At 43.1% G+C, this 15,838-nt stretch overlaps 1 protein-coding gene across 4 annotated transcripts in view; it reads right to left on the bottom strand.

Moving 5' to 3' along the window:
• The window catches only part of LOC138647833 (transcription factor 20-like), a 434,556-nt gene that overhangs the window by 22,055 nt on the left and 396,663 nt on the right, over nucleotides 1–15,838 (bottom strand). For all 4 annotated transcript variants that reach the window (XM_069737113.1, XM_069737112.1, XM_069737114.1 and 1 more), the window contains one exon: nucleotides 4,093–4,142. In XM_069737113.1, coding sequence (XP_069593214.1) covers nucleotides 4,093–4,142 — 50 coding nt within the window. The remainder of the gene's footprint in view (nucleotides 1–4,092; nucleotides 4,143–15,838) is intronic.

Raw genomic sequence — 15,838 nt, 5'->3', positions numbered from 1 at the left:
AGTATGTGCTCTGTCCATGCTTTTCACACATTCAACACATGCCAATTGTAATCTATTGGGCTGCTCATGTATCCATTTTTATTTTGAGTTTTAATTGAGGAACCAGTGTTTGCATAAAAAAAAAAAAAATCACATAGACGAGGCTTTTTTTTAAATCAGGTGTCACAGATGACAGTCACCCATACAAGACTATGGATCCAAGAAATTTTTTTTTTTACAGACACCACATGGACGGAATCAGTGTACAGAAATCCAAAAAGAGAAAAGGGGAGGATGAAATGAATGCCTCTACATCTTTGGTGGTAAATATATCCTCACTCTCTCTTTCGGATATTCAGGTTAAGCTATTGTCTAGGGGGTTATCTTTTTGTCCCACTGACGGTACCAACTGGTTTGATCTTGACAATGACTTATTCTCCTTCTTTAGACGGTTGAGATTGGCACTATTTTTTTCAGATAAAGAGGAACCTGTGTCCTTGGTTCCACAAGATAGCCTTTCACTCAGCAAGTTGGGCCTTTACAATAAGAGTGATTTTGTTCCTCCTGAGCATGATCCAGTTATTGAGACCTTTTCTAAATTTGTCAAGGCTGACATAGCCAGGCTAAGAAAAAGTAAATTGAGATTAGGTAAATCTAATTTAACTTATGCTGAGCGTAAAGAAATTGGAGTACTAAGGAGGAACAAATCCATCACCATCAAGCCAGCCGATAAGGGCGGGGCGTTGGTGGTGATGGATACCTCACAATATATCGGTGAAATAAGGTCTCAGCTTGCTGATGTTGATGTATATAAAAGGTTACGTGCAAATCCCACTCAGGGTTTCAAACTTGAGTTGGAGACAATGATTGAGGAGGCCCTGGGTATTGGCCTGATTGATGTGAAACTGGCTAGGTTTTTGAAGGTTGATCACCCTGTAGTCCCAATTCTGTACACCCTCCCCAAGATCCATAAGGATCTACAGAGACCTCCTGGTCGACCGATTGTGTCGGGCAGGGGGTCTCTGTGTAGTAAAGTGGCCATCTTCCTGGATCGTCTGCTGAGGGATTTTGCGGTTTCTGCTCCTTCCTTTGTGAGGGACACAGGATATTTTATTCAATCTCTTGAAGGTATACATGTGGTTGATTCCACGTGGTTAGTCTCCTTCGATGTATCATCCCTGTACACCTCCATTGAACATACTAGGGGATTGTCCGCGGTCAGTGTGACGCTCGCTGGCTCCGGCATGGCTCCGGATTGTGCTAAGTTCGTCCTGGCGCTGCTGGAGTTCATCCTGGGGAGGAATTTTTTTCTCTTCGGTGATGATTATTTCCTGCAGCGCCGCGGGACAGCCATGGGGTCCAATGTGGCCCCCACTTATGCTAACATCTATATGACTGTCCTGGAGGGCGAACACGTGTACGGTTCGCGGTTTTGGGGTCATGTTAGGGGCTGGCGGCGTTACATTGATGACATTTTCCTGGTATGGGATAGTGACACGGATGATCTTGATCTCTTTTTCCATTATTTGAACAATATCCATCCTGGTCTCGGATTCACTATGGATTGTTCTCAGGATATGATGCAATTTCTTGACACCTGTGTATACAAGTCTGGAGGGTGTTTACATACGGATCTTTATGTTAAAGAAACGGATAGGAATAACCTCTTGCATTTTTCTAGCGCACACCCACGTAGGATGGTTGAGTCCCTGCCCTGGAGCCAACTGTTGAGGGTGAGGAGGATTGTGTCATGTGAAACTCGTATCGATGATAGATTAGAAGAAATGTGCTGGAAATTTCTATCAAGGGGTTACTCGAGGGTAGACCTTGAGAAATTTAAACAGCGGGCTTTGACCGTTAGACGTGAAGATCTTTTGGCCCCTAAAGAAAGGGCTGAGTCGAATAAAAGAATCCCTTTTGTAACCACTTATGGTGGCATGAGTTCTAGGGTCTCAGACATTATACGTAGGCATTGGCCGTTGTTGAGCAGGGGCCACGCTAATGTTGCCGGATTTCAAACACCTCCATTGTTTTCTTATAGGAGGAATAAGAACTTGAGAGATGAATTGGTTTTATCTGATATTGGGAGTTCCAAGAGAGACCTACAAATGACATTGAGCCAACCTAGTCTTGGCAACTTTCCGTGCCTAGGCTGTGCATCTTGCAGTAATATGATTAAGGGGGCTTCGTTTTGTCATCCTTATACCGGTAAAAGATATGAGATCAGGAAACGGTACACATGTAGGAGCAATTTTGTGATATATGTCTTGACCTGCCCTTGTGGTCTCTTCTATGTGGGGGAGACCACAATGGAGGTCAAGGCTAGGATCAGCAAACACAAGAGTACAATTAGGACTCAAATATTGGCACTACCTGTACCGAGACATTTTCACGAAATGGGTCATTCAGTCAACCAATTAAGATACAGAGTTATTGATGATGTACCGGTGATGCAACGGGGTGGAGACCGTATTGCACTTTTGAAGAGAAAAGAACTGAGATGGATTTTTGAGCTTGACACCCTGCATCCTAGGGGAATGAACATAGAGTACCAACAGAGCTGTTGTCTTTAGCATCCGTTTTATATTCTCTGCAGTATCCTTTTTAGTATATTGTTTTTAACTATGTTATATACTTTTCTATTCTTGTTTTAGGAGTCTCATTCTTTATGAGCTGTAGTATACTTACTCTATTTGTATTGATGATTGCTCGCTTTGGGAGTTCAGCCGACCAAGTAATTTGGACTATATATAATAGACGTTCTCCTCTATATGCAATAGTGTTCTTCACTTTTGAAAATGTGCTGCTATACCCCTTTTCTTTCCTTTTTTCCTTCATCATTTTGTTGCCTTTTTCCTTGAGAGAAGGCTATTGGTTATGTTGGTATGGTTACAGACATGTATAATATCTCCTTAGCCTTTTATCCACATCGTATAATGAGATAAGTGTTTTTTATATGTATAAGATTGTGATAATATGATAAATGCTCGATTTCTCTATATATATGCTTATATTTATTATTGATGTGTTGGTGCTGTTCTATATAGATTTGCCTGTGCCCTTTTTTTTTTTTTTTTTTTCTGGGTTATTAGCATTCTTGCTATCATTGCTTCTTTATCATGAGTTTCCAGGTTTAATGCTAACAGACTCTTGTGCTGCTGGATTCTCTATTACTGTGGAAGTAAAGACATTAGTAAAGTACATCTGCAGATGTCTGATTATTCTACGATGCACCTGAGTTATGTGGGACAAGTGCACTGCTGCCTCTGCCTTTCAAAGTATACGAGCGCTTGGTGAGGACTTGGAGCCTGCGCAGTACCACTCTTGATTTGGTCCCACACGGACGCCGTTTCAGTCAGGCGCAGTGGATATTTTCGTCAGGACAACAAGGAGAGAGGACTGGACCTGCGCAGTAATACACTCTGTATGCTGGAACTTTTGCGATCACATGACAAGGAACTGTGAATATGATTGGACAGCAGCCATTCTGAGGTCATCTTGGGGGTTGGCTGGTATCCTGGTTATGGGGAATGCTGCATGTCTGTTGGAGGAACGTCATTTGTTTACAACTGTAAGGTGGGGAAGCTTTCTGTGCTATTGTGGGCTGGATTTCTGACATTAGAGCGATCGGAGCTAGTAGATCTTTGTTAGATTAGATATTGTCATTGTTAAAGTATTTGTAATATGATTTTGATATGTATTTATATGTATATGTCTTTTTTCAGTATGGTGCTGTATCCCTATTGGTGTACCGCTAAATAGGGGGTGGTGCTATTTGTATATAATGGTGGTTGGAACATGTGTTACACTGTGCTTGATAAAGGTTATTGTACCGAAACGTCGCCGCAGGAGGCAGATTAAACACGTAAGGTCTTCATCACTGACCGTTGTGGCGCTGTCTTTCTTCTATTCTGGGATATGGAATCAGTGTACAGTCTGTGTTCTGTCCATCATTAACCATGCAGCCTTATGGCGGCCCTAAAATAGCGTATACACACGTCTACTAAACCTCTGTGGAGAGGGACTAAATGAGGGCACACAATGCTGCGGAAGTATTATCTAAAATAAAATAAAAAACAGGCTTTTGCGCTCTTACAGAACCGCTTTCCTTACCTTGTGCTTGGGGCACCGTACAGTGAAGTTTTCTTCATTTAGTAAACATTCTGCAAATGAAACAACAGTTTTCAATCACAAAGGTGGTTATATATGCAATGATCTTTCCCGAAAGTTGCTGAATTTCCATTCCCCCCTCGAAAATGCAAGAAGTGGAAAACTACATTAGCATGGTTGCAGATGTGGAAAATGCAGCAAAAATGCCGTTTTATGCAAAATATAGCAAACTCCACTCTGCCAGCAGCATCCGATACAACCCATGGCGATGAAACATTATGAATAAACTTAAAATGGAAAAATAATGCACTATATAATCAATTAAATTTAGAGAGTGTGTTTATTCACTGCAATAGGGGTACGTTTATTTGGTTAGGAAGACCAAATAAACGTACCCCTATTGCAGTTTAACACATTTTTAAATTCTGACCAGTGTCACTTTATTCGGTAATAGCTGTGGAACACGTCAACATATTCCAGTGATTCTGGAGATACACTTCTTGATGGAAGTAAATTTAGGTAGACTTGTGTTTATGAAGATATCTAACGTTTCACATTTAAAAATTGCCTATTTTCAAACTTTTTCAAAAATGTAAATGTCTTTTTGCTCTACTAACTACTGTTTTAGCCCCAAATTTTTCATTTTCACTAGAGTAAAAGGAGAAAAAGGGACCATATAATTTGTTTTGCAGTTTCTTCCAAGTACACCAATGCCCCATATACAGTGGCATGTAAAAGTTTGGGCACCCCTGGCCAAACTTACTGTTATTGCGAACAGTTAAGCAAGTTGAAGATGAAATGATCTCTAAACGGCCTAAAGTTAATGATGACATATTTCCTTTGCATTTTTCACTCCCCCAAAAAAGGAATTTTTTACATTTTAAAAATGACAGAATGGAAAATTGGCCGATGAAACAATTTGGGGACCCTGCAGGGTTAGTACCTGGTAGAACGAATTTTGTACCCAGCAAGAGTCTTTCAATTCCTGTTAGATGGATTTTCATTCATTCTTTCTTGGAAAATTCTTCAATTTCTGTGAAATTCCTGGGTCTTGTTGCATACACTGCTATTTTGAGGTCTCTACACAGATTTCAATGATGTTCAGCTAGGGGGGACTGTGAGGGCCATTAACCCCTTCATGACCCAGCCTATTTTGCCCTTAATGACCTGGCCGTTTTTTGCAATTCTGACCAGTGTCAATTTATGAGGTAATAACTCAGGAACGCTTCAACGGATCCTAGCGGTTCGGAGATTGTTTTTTCGTGACATATTGGGCTTCATGTTAGTGGTAAATTTAGGTGGATAATTTTTGCGTTTTTTTGTGAAAAAAATGGAAATTTGGCTAAAATTTTGAAAATTTCACAATTTTCAAATTTTGAATTTTTATTCTGTTAAACGAGAGAGTTATGTGGCACAAAATAGTTAAAGGGAGGGTGCCGTGATTTTAGTTTTTGTATTAATAATTATTGATTATATAATCAATTATTTTTAATACAAAAGTAAATGTACTACTTTCATACTTTTTTATTTATTCATTTTTACTTTTACCACTGGAGGCCGCCATTTTCATTAGTGGGGGTGTAAGTGTCTGGGAACGACACTTGCACTCCTCACTTACGGCAGCCATGGGCATAGGAGCCAACAGTCGGACCCGACCGCATCTCTTTCATTGAGGCTGCTTCTCCTCCCTCTCAGCTGTGACTTGGGCACGCCCACTGGGCTGCTACGTCACAGTTGTGAGAGGAGATCGCGGCCATTTTGTTTTTTATTTTCCTCTGTCATCGCACACACAGCTCAGTGTGTGCGATCATAGCAGGAGCTGCTGCTGGGAAGAGAGGTTCGGGGTGAGTATCTGCAGCCAGGAGCTGTGATTGCAGCCTGTACTTAGTATTACAGCACAGGCTGCAATCACTGCCGACCTGTTCTGAGCAGAGCAGGGAGATCGTCACACTGCTCTGCCCTGAACATGATTCAGCACTTCCTGGAAGAGGACTGAAGGTAAGTACAGAGTTTTTATTTTCTTATGCATCTACCACTGCTACCTGCCCCTATATACCACTGCTACCTGCCCCTATATACCACTGCTACCAGCACCTATATACCACTGCTACCTGCCCCTATATACCACTGCTACCTGCCCCTATACCACCGCTACCTGCCCCTATATACCACTGCTACCTGCCCCTATATACCACTGCTACCTGCCCCTATATACCACTGCTACCTGCCCCTATATACCACTGCTACCTGCCTCTATATACCATCTACGACTGCTGCCTGCCTCTATATACTATCTACCACTGCTGCCTGCCTCTATATACCATCTACTACTGCTGCCTGCCTCTATATACCATCTACCACTGCTGCCTGCCTCTATATACCATCTACCACTGCTGCCTGCCTCTATATACCATCTACCACTGCTACCTCTGTCCTGTGTAGCTAACCTAGTCCTGTGTAGCTAATCCTGTCCTGTGTACAGTATCACACAAGATAGGATTAGATACACGGCGCAGCACAGTATCACACAGGACAGGATTAGATACACGGCTCAGCAGTCAGTATCTAATCCTCTCCTATGCACTCCTCTCCCCCTTGCGTGTCTTTCCCCATTGTGGTTTATTATTTTTGTTGTGGGAGATGAGGGAGTCGAGGATTATGCGTTCGGTATGGTTTAAAAAAGATTAATAAAGGACTTTATTCTGGCCGAGTATTTACAATACATGTGAGATCTATGTGGCGGCATTATGGGTGATCTATATGGCGGTATTATGTGAGAAGCATATGGTGGTATGTGAGAACACTGGCGGTATTATGTGTGTTCTATATGGCGGTATGTGAGAACACTGGCGGTATTATGTGTGATCTATATGGCGGTATGTAAGAACACTGGCGGTATGTGTGATCTATATGGTGGTATTATGTGAGAACTGTATGACAGCATTGTGTGATCTATTTGATAGTATTGTGTGTGATCTATTTGATAGTATTGTGTGTGATCTATATGGCGGTATTATGTGAGAACACTATGGCAGTATTATCTTCAGAAAGCGGACCCATTCTATGGTGGTTCTGGATGAGCACCTGCACGTAGGTCTGGGGTAATAGAGGGGGCAGCATGACCTCCAGTTAGGTGCAGTTAGGGGAAGGCTGGTGAGGTAGCTGAAGAGAGGGGTCTCATTTTTATCGTCACTATATGGCTACATTTCCTTCCCAGCGTCACCCCAGACTGTCGCCTCGCTTTCAAATATTGCCAGGACAGGATGGGGAAGACAGGATCTGAGGAGGGGAATGGGGTCTGTATGCAAAGTCTGGATCAGACAAGCCCATCAATCCGCAGAAATGTTTCCTGGATTTCTGTGGAGCAGACAAGCAGACGGTCCATCCATGTGTATAAAAGACAGCGCTCTATGTACAATCCCTCCGCACACCCCCCATAGACAAGCACACTGCTCTCCTGAAATACTCTGTGCTGCTGTCACCCTGCTCCCTCCACCACATATCTCCCAGAATCCTTGCTGCCTGCCATCCTCGGTGACTGTCTACTTGTCAGTATAAGGCTGACGTCACACTAGCAGTATTTGGTCAGTATTTTACATCAGTATTTGTAAGCCAAAACCAGGAGTGAGTGATATATACAGAAGTGGTGAATATGTTTCTATTATACTTTTCCTCTAATTGTTCCACTCCTGGTTTTGGCTTACAAATACTTATGTAAAATACTGAACATACTCTGCAGTCACTAACAAAATGGCTGCTCACTGGGTTCCTGAATATCATCCTCTCTAATCCCTTAGCAAACACCCAGAAGGGGAGGAGTGACATCACACACGTCAGCAGACTCCGCCCATAATTACTGCAGTGCAGTAATGTGAGCTATTTGTGCACTAGGTTTTTCTGAAATTTCAGCAGCTGCTCCACCTAGTGTTTAAAAGTGGAAATTCCAAAACTTTTCAAATTATTTTTCATATTTTACTAAATTATAAACAAATGATAATATTTTTTAAGAAAATGTAATCATTAATTCTTTACATTTTTACAATTTCTGAAAAATTGTTTTTTTTGATGGCACCTTCCCTTTAATAAATAACATTACCCACATGTCTACTTTACATCAGCACAACTTAGGAAACATCATTTTTTCTTGCTAGGAAGTTATAAGGCTTAAAATTTGACCAGTGATTTCTCATTTTTACAACGAAATTTACAAAACCATTTTTTTAGTCAGTTTGAGGGGTCTATATGGCAGAAAATACCCAAAAGTGACACCATTCTAAAAACTGCACCCCTCAAGGTACTCAAAACCACATTCAAGAAGTTTATTAACCCTTCAGGTGCTTCACAGCAGCAGAAGCAACATGGAAGGAAAAAATGAACATTTAAAAGGAAAAAAATGAACATTTAAAAGGAAAAAAATGAACATTTAACTTTTTAGTCACAAAAACGATGTTTTAGCAACATTTTTTTTTATTTTTCCAAGGGTAAAAAGAAACTGGACCCCAAACGTTATTGTACAATTTGTCCTGAGTACGCCGATGCCCAATATGTGGGGGGATGGGGGGGGGGGGGGAGGGGTCGGGGGACACCACTGTATGGGCACACGATAGGGCTCGGAAGGGAAGGAGCACCATTTGACTTTTTCAATGAAAAATTGGCTCCAATCTTTAGCGTACACCATGTCGCGTTTGGAGAGCCCCTGTGTGCCTTAACATTGGAGCTCCCCCACAAGTGACCCCATTTTGGAAACTAGATTCCCCAAGGAGCTTATCTAGATGCATAGTGAGCACTTTGAACCCCCAGGTGCTTCACAAATTGATCCGTAAAAATGAAAAAGTAGTTTTTTTTCACAAAAAATTACTTTTAGCCTCAATTTGTTCATTTCCACATGGGCAACAGGATAAAATTGATACTAAAACTTATTGGGCAATTTCTCCTGAGTACACTGATACCTCACATGTGGGGGTAAACCACTGTTTGGGCACACGGCAGGGCTCAGAAGGGAAGGAGCGCCATTTGACTTTTTGAATGAAAAATTAGCTCCAACTGTTAGCGGACACCATGTCACGTTTGGAGAGCCCCTGTGTGCCTAAACATTGGAGCTCCCCCACATGTGACCCCATTTTGGAAACTAGACCTCCCATGGAACTAACCTAGATGTGCGGTGACCACTTTAAACCCCCAAGTGCTTCACAGAAGTTTATAACGCAGAGCCGTGAAAATAAAAAATCATTTTTCTTTCCTCAAAAATTGTTTTAGCAAGCAATTTTTTATTTTCACAAGGGTAACAGGAGAAATTTGACCCCAATACTTGTTGCCCAGTTTGTCCTGAGTACACTGATACCCCATATGTGGGGATAAACCACTGCTTGGGCACACGTCGGGACTCGGAAGGGAAGTAGTGACTTTTGAAATGCAGACTTTGATGGAATGGTCTGCGGGCATCACGTTGCGTTTGCAGAGCCGCTGATGTGCCTAAGCAGTTGAAACCCCCCACAAGTGACCCCATTTTGGAAACTAGACCCCCCAAGGAACTTATCTAGATATGTGGTGAGCACTTTGAACCTCCAAGTGCTTCACAGAAGTTTACAACGCAGAGCCGTGAAAATAAAAAATCATCTTTCTTTCCTCAAAGATGATGTTTTAGCAAGCAATTTTTTATTTTCACAAGTGTAACAGGAGAAATTGGACCCACATAATTGTTGCCCAGTTTGTCCCGAGTATGCTGGTACCCCATACGTGGGGGTAAACCACTGTTTGGGCGCACGTCTGGGCTCGGAAGGGAGGGAGCACCATTTGACTTTTTGAATGCAAGATTGGCTGGAATCAATGGTGGCGCCATGTTGCGTTTGGAGACCCCTGATGTGCCTAAACAGTGGAAACCCCTCAATTATAACTCCAACACTCCCCTAACCCTTATCCCAACTCTAACACCAACCTTAACCGCAACACACCCCTAACCACAGCCTAATCCTAACCCTATTTCCAACCCAAGCCCTAATTTCAACCCTAACTCTAATTCCAACCCTAATGCTATGTGCCCACGTTGCGGATTCGCGTGAGATATTTCCACACCATTTTTGAAAGATCCGCAGGTCAAAGGCACTGCACTTTACCTGCAGATTTACTGCGGATTTCCAGTGTTTTTTGTGCGGATTTCACCTGCGGATTCCTATTGAGGAACAGGTGTAAAATGCTGCTGAATCCTCACAAAGAATTGACATGCTGCGGAAAATACAACACAGCATTTCCATGCGGTATTTTCCGCACCTTGGGCACAGCGGATTTGGTTTTTCCATAGGTTTACATGGTACTGTAACATAGTAACATAGTTAGTAAGGCCGAAAAAAGACATTTGTCCATCCAGTTCAGCCTATATTCCATCATAATAAATCCCCAGATCTACGTCCTTCTACAGAACCTAATAATTGTATGATACAATATTGTTCTGCTCCAGGAAGACATCCAGGCCTCTCTTGAACCCCTCGACTGAGTTCGCCATCACCACCTCCTCAGGCAAGCAATTCCAGATTCTTACCGCCCTAACAGTAAAGAATCCTCTTCTATGTTGGTGGAAAAACCTTCTCTCCTCCAGACGCAAAGAATGCCCCCTTGTGCCCGTCACCTTCCTTGGTATAAACAGATCCTCAGCGAGATATTTGTATTGTCCCCTTATATACTTATACATGGTTATTAGATCGCCCCTCAGTCGTCTTTTTTCTAGACTAAATAATCCTAATTTCGCTAATCTATCTGGGTATTGTAGTTCTCCCATCCCCTTTATTAATTTTGTTGCCCTCCTTTGTACTCTCTCTCTAGTTCCATTATATCCTTCCTGAGCACCGGTGCCCAAAACTGGACACAGTACTCCATGTGCGGTCTAGCTAGGGATTTGTACAGAGGCAGTATAATGCTCTCATCATGTGTATCCAGACCTCTTTTAATGCACCCCATGATCCTGTTTGCCTTGGCAGCTGCTGCCTGGCACTGGCTGCTCCAGGTAAGTTTATCATTAACTAGGATCCCCAAGTCCTTCTCCCTGTCAGATTTACCCAGTGGTTTCCCGTTCAGTGTGTAATGGTGATATTGATTCCTTCTTCCCATGTGTATAACCTTACATTTATCATTGTTAAACCTCATCTGCCACCTTTCAGCCCAAGTTTCCAACTTATCCAGATCCATCTGTAGCAGAATACTATCTTCTCTTGTATTAACTGCTTTACATAGTTTTGTATCATCTGCAAATATCGATATTTTACTGTGTAAACCTTCTACCAGATCATTAATGAATATGTTGAACAGGCCCCAATACCGACCCCTGCGGTGCCCCACTGGTCACAGCGACCCAGTTAGAGACTATACCATTTATAACCACCCTCTACTTTCTATCACTAAGCCAGTTACTAACCCATTTACACACATTTTCCCCCAGACCAAGCATTCTCATTTTGTGTACTAACCTCTTGTGCGGCACGGTATCAAACGCTTTGGAAAAATCGAGATATACCACGTCCAATGACTCACCGTGGTCCAGCCTATAGCTTACCTCTTCATAAAAACTGATTAGATTGGTTTGACAGAAGCGATTTCTCATAAACCCATGATGGAAAACTGCTACGAATCCGCAGCCGCCAATCCGCTGTGGATCTGCAGCCAAATCCGCACCGTGTGCACATAGCCTAATTCTAACCCTAAGGCCGGGATCACACATGCGAGAAATACGTCCGAGTCTCGCATGGTAATACCCGGCATTGCCGCCGCCACTCAAGAGCGGAGCGTCGGCTCCATGTATTGCTATGCGGCCGACGCTTCTCTCCTGAGTGACGGCGGCAATGCCGGGTATTACCATGCGAGACTCGGACGTATTTCTCGCATGTGTGATCCCGGCCTACCCCTAGTTCTAACCCTAATTCTAGCCCTAACCCTAGTGGAAAAAAAAAAAATATATATTTTCTTTATTTTATTATACTCCCTACCTATGGGGGTGATAAAGGGGGGGTTTATTATTTTTTTTATTTTGATCGCTGTGATAGAACCTATCACAGCGATCAAAATGTACCTGTAACGAATCTGCTGGCCGGCCGATTCGGCAGGCGCACTGCGCATGCGCCTGCCATTTTGGAAGATGGTGGCGCCCATGGAGATGATGGACGGACACCGGAGCTCGGTAAGTATGCAGGGGTGGGATCGGACAGCGGGGGGAGATCGGACTGCGGGGGGAGCGGACAGGAGGATGGAGGAGAGCGGAGGACAGATGACAGGACGGAGGGGAGGAGATCGGTGGCGGTGACAGATCGCGGTCTCCAGCCATGGCTGATGCTATAGCAGCATCGGCCATGGCTGGATTGTAATATTTCACCAATTTTCATTGGTGAAATATTACTATCGCTCTGATTGAAAGTGAAACGTCACTTTCAACAGCCAATCAGAGCTATCGTAGCCACGGGGGGCGAAGCCACCCCTTGGGCTCAAGTACCACTCCCCCTGTTCCTGCAGGTCGGGTGAAATTACAGTTAACCCTTTCACCCGACCTGCAGGAGCGCGATCCTACCATGACGCATATGCTGCGTCACAGGTTGGATTGGCACAGGTTTCCATGACGCATACGCTGCGTCAAAGGTCGGGAAGGGGTTAAAAGGCTGGGGTCACACTTGCGTGTGCAATGCGAGAAACTCACGCGAGTCTCGCATCAATACCCGGCACTGCCCGGAGCATTCAGCTGCATGTATTTCTATCCAACCGCATGCTCCGTTCCCGAGTGCTGGCCATGTTTGTTCAGGTGTCTCTGAACAGTAGAACAATGTATCACAACTCCAGAGTCTGGAAAATCTTCCTGAAGGTATTTTGCAGTCAAACGGGGGTTCCGATTTGCGCCTCTAGAAATCCAATGAGCAGCTTTCACAGGAACTTTGCTTGGTCTTCCAGTCCCCATATTTACCTCCACTGTTCTTCTTATAGTCTTCTCCTGCTTTGTGGGCCTCCAAAATTTTCAGAGTGCTAGGCAGCGGCATATAAGAACCTATGGTTGCTATTTTTTAGGCTAGATTCTAAGGTTAGAGGAGGCTAGACTTCTATAAAGCTGGAAAATTTGAATCTAGTGGACTTTCCTAACAATGATAGTGAACAAGCCATAACTAACAGAATAATTAAGGTCTGAAACCTTGGTCAAAGTTATCTGAGCTGTTGTGAATTCTGTTGTCGGGCTCCCTCCTGTGGTCATGAATGGTACTTCGGCTGGTTCTGTCCATGGACTTCCTCTGGTGGGTGTTTCTGAGTTTCACAGGTGACGAGGTTAATTCGTTAGCTGCTGCTCTATTTAACTCCACTTAGATCTTTGCTCCATGCCACCTGTCAATGTTCCAGTATTGGTCTGTTCACTCCTGGATCGTTCTTGTGACCTGTCTTCCCATCAGAAGCTAAGTTCCAGCTTGTATTTCTATGGTTTGCTATTTTTCTGTCCAGCTTGCTATTTAATTTGTTGTCTTGCTTGCTGGAAGCTCTGGGACGCAGAGGGAGCGCCTCCGCACCGTGAGTCGGTGCGGAGGGTCTTTTTGCGCCCTCTGCGTGGTCTTTTTGTAGGTTTTTGTGCTGACCGCAAAGTAACCTTTCCTATCCTCGGTCTGTTCAGTAAGTCGGGCCTCACTTTGCTAAATCTATTTCATCTCTGAGTTTATATTTTCATCTTTACTCACAGTCATTATATGTGGGGGGCTGCCTTTTCCTTTGGGGAATTTCTCTGAGGCAAGGTAGGCTTTATTTTTCTATCTTCAGGGCTAGCTAGTTTCTTAGGCTGTGCCGAGTTGCATAGGGAGCGTTAGGCGCAATCCACGGCTATTTCTAGTGTGTTTGATAGGTTTAGGGATTGCGGTCAGCAGAGTTCCCACGTCCCAGAGCTCGTCCTTATTATCAGTAACTATCAGGTCATTCCGTGTGCTCTTAACCACCAGGTCCATTATTGTCCTGACCACCAGGTCATAACACTGAGCACACAAATCTCTAAAGGTTTGCATCGGCCCATTTTCCTTTTTTTTGTAATTATTAAAATGTAAAAAAGTACAGTATGCTTAAAATACAAAGGAAATGTGTCATCTTAACTTCAGCGCTTCTGGGGATCATTTCATCTTCAACTCGCTTAACCGGTCACAACAAAAGTAATTTTGATTTGACCAGGGATGTCCAAACTTTTACATGCCACTGTATGGCCAGAAACTACTTCATGGGCACACAGCAAGGCTCGAAAAGGAAGGTTCGCCATTTCATTTTGGAGAGTAAATTTGGCTGAACAGATTGCAGACACCAAGTTGCAATTGATGACCTATGAGGTGCCAAAACAGCAGAAAACCCCCAGATCTGAAAGTGAAGAGAGCTACAACAGCATCCACAGTGGAAAGTATCTTCTTTACCAATGTCACACAATAGAGGGAGACAGCAATGTTTCGAACTTTAAAGATATATGGGTCTTGATCAAGACATTAAATTAGGACTACATCCATATTTTTATTACCTCTCACCAATTAAAACATTGTGTGATCAGCCAATTAATAGGGCAATAGAAAAATTAAATATGTATGTATATAAATGAATGTATATAAATGTATTCACTTAACTATACAAAGGACTACAAAGCAATGAAAATAATGAGTAAACAGGTGGTCGATATCGGGAACTCCATTAATTGACTGTGTATATAGCGGGTGAAATAAGTACTGAACACGTCTCCAATTTTCTAAGTAAATATATTTTTAAAGGTGCTGTTTAGTGATGAGCGAATATACTCGTTACTCGAGATTTCCCGCGGATGCTCGGGTGTCTTCCGAGTATTTGTAAGTGCTCGGAGATTTAGTTTTCATCGCCGCACCTGAATGATTTACAGCTACTAGCCAGCATAAGTACGTGTGGGGGTTGCCTGGTTGCTAGGGAATCCCCCATGTAATCAAGCTGGCTAACAGATGTAAATCATTCAGCTGCAGCGATGAAAACTAAATCTCCGAGCACTAAAAAATACTTGAAGGTCACCCGAACGTGCTCAGGAAATCTCGAGTAACGAGTATATTTGCTCATCTCTAGTGCTGTTGACATGAAATTCTCATCAGAGGTTGGTAACAACAAGGGTTGATCGAAAAGCTTCAGATAAGTGCTGATCCGAATAGCTATAGCGCTTACTGAATAACTGCCTCGGTAACATGGAGCTCTCCCAATAATCAGCTGTTTGGCACCGCAGCTGCATGTGTTGCGACTGTATGACAGTCAAAACACATGCATGTAGAGCCTGTTTGTTGGGCTCTACATGCATGCATATCAGGATAGGGATGAGGAACCATGCAGACCAGGATTGGAGGCGCCATTTTGCTAGAGAAAAAAAAATTGCGATCGCAGATTGCTGCTATTGCGCAGGCAGCACCATCTTGGAGGAGGAAATTGTTTTTTTTTTCTCTAGCAAGCTGGCGCCAGTGTAGAAGCAGCTATCGGATCGTCGATAGCTGCTATTGCGTCGGAGCCACTGTCAAACAGATTTTTGCCTGCACAAAGGGAATTTTTTTTTCAAGACATATATAGATTTATTTTTTTATTTATATTCATTACATAAACTAGGAGGCAGGTCAGTCAGGGATCAGAGACCTGTCAGAAGCCATACAGATGAATACCTATTCAGAGCACCACATGAAGACTCCTCTCGCCAGAGGCCGTCCCGGAGCACATCATGATTTCAAAACTGTAAATAAAGATTAACCCCTTAGTGACAGAGCCAATT

This window comes from Ranitomeya imitator, chromosome 8, assembly GCF_032444005.1.
Source record: "Ranitomeya imitator isolate aRanImi1 chromosome 8, aRanImi1.pri, whole genome shotgun sequence".
Taxonomy (NCBI): Eukaryota; Metazoa; Chordata; class Amphibia; order Anura; family Dendrobatidae; genus Ranitomeya; species Ranitomeya imitator.
The sequence above is the reverse complement of the archived record's forward strand: the minus strand, read 5'-3'. Positions and strand labels throughout refer to the sequence as shown.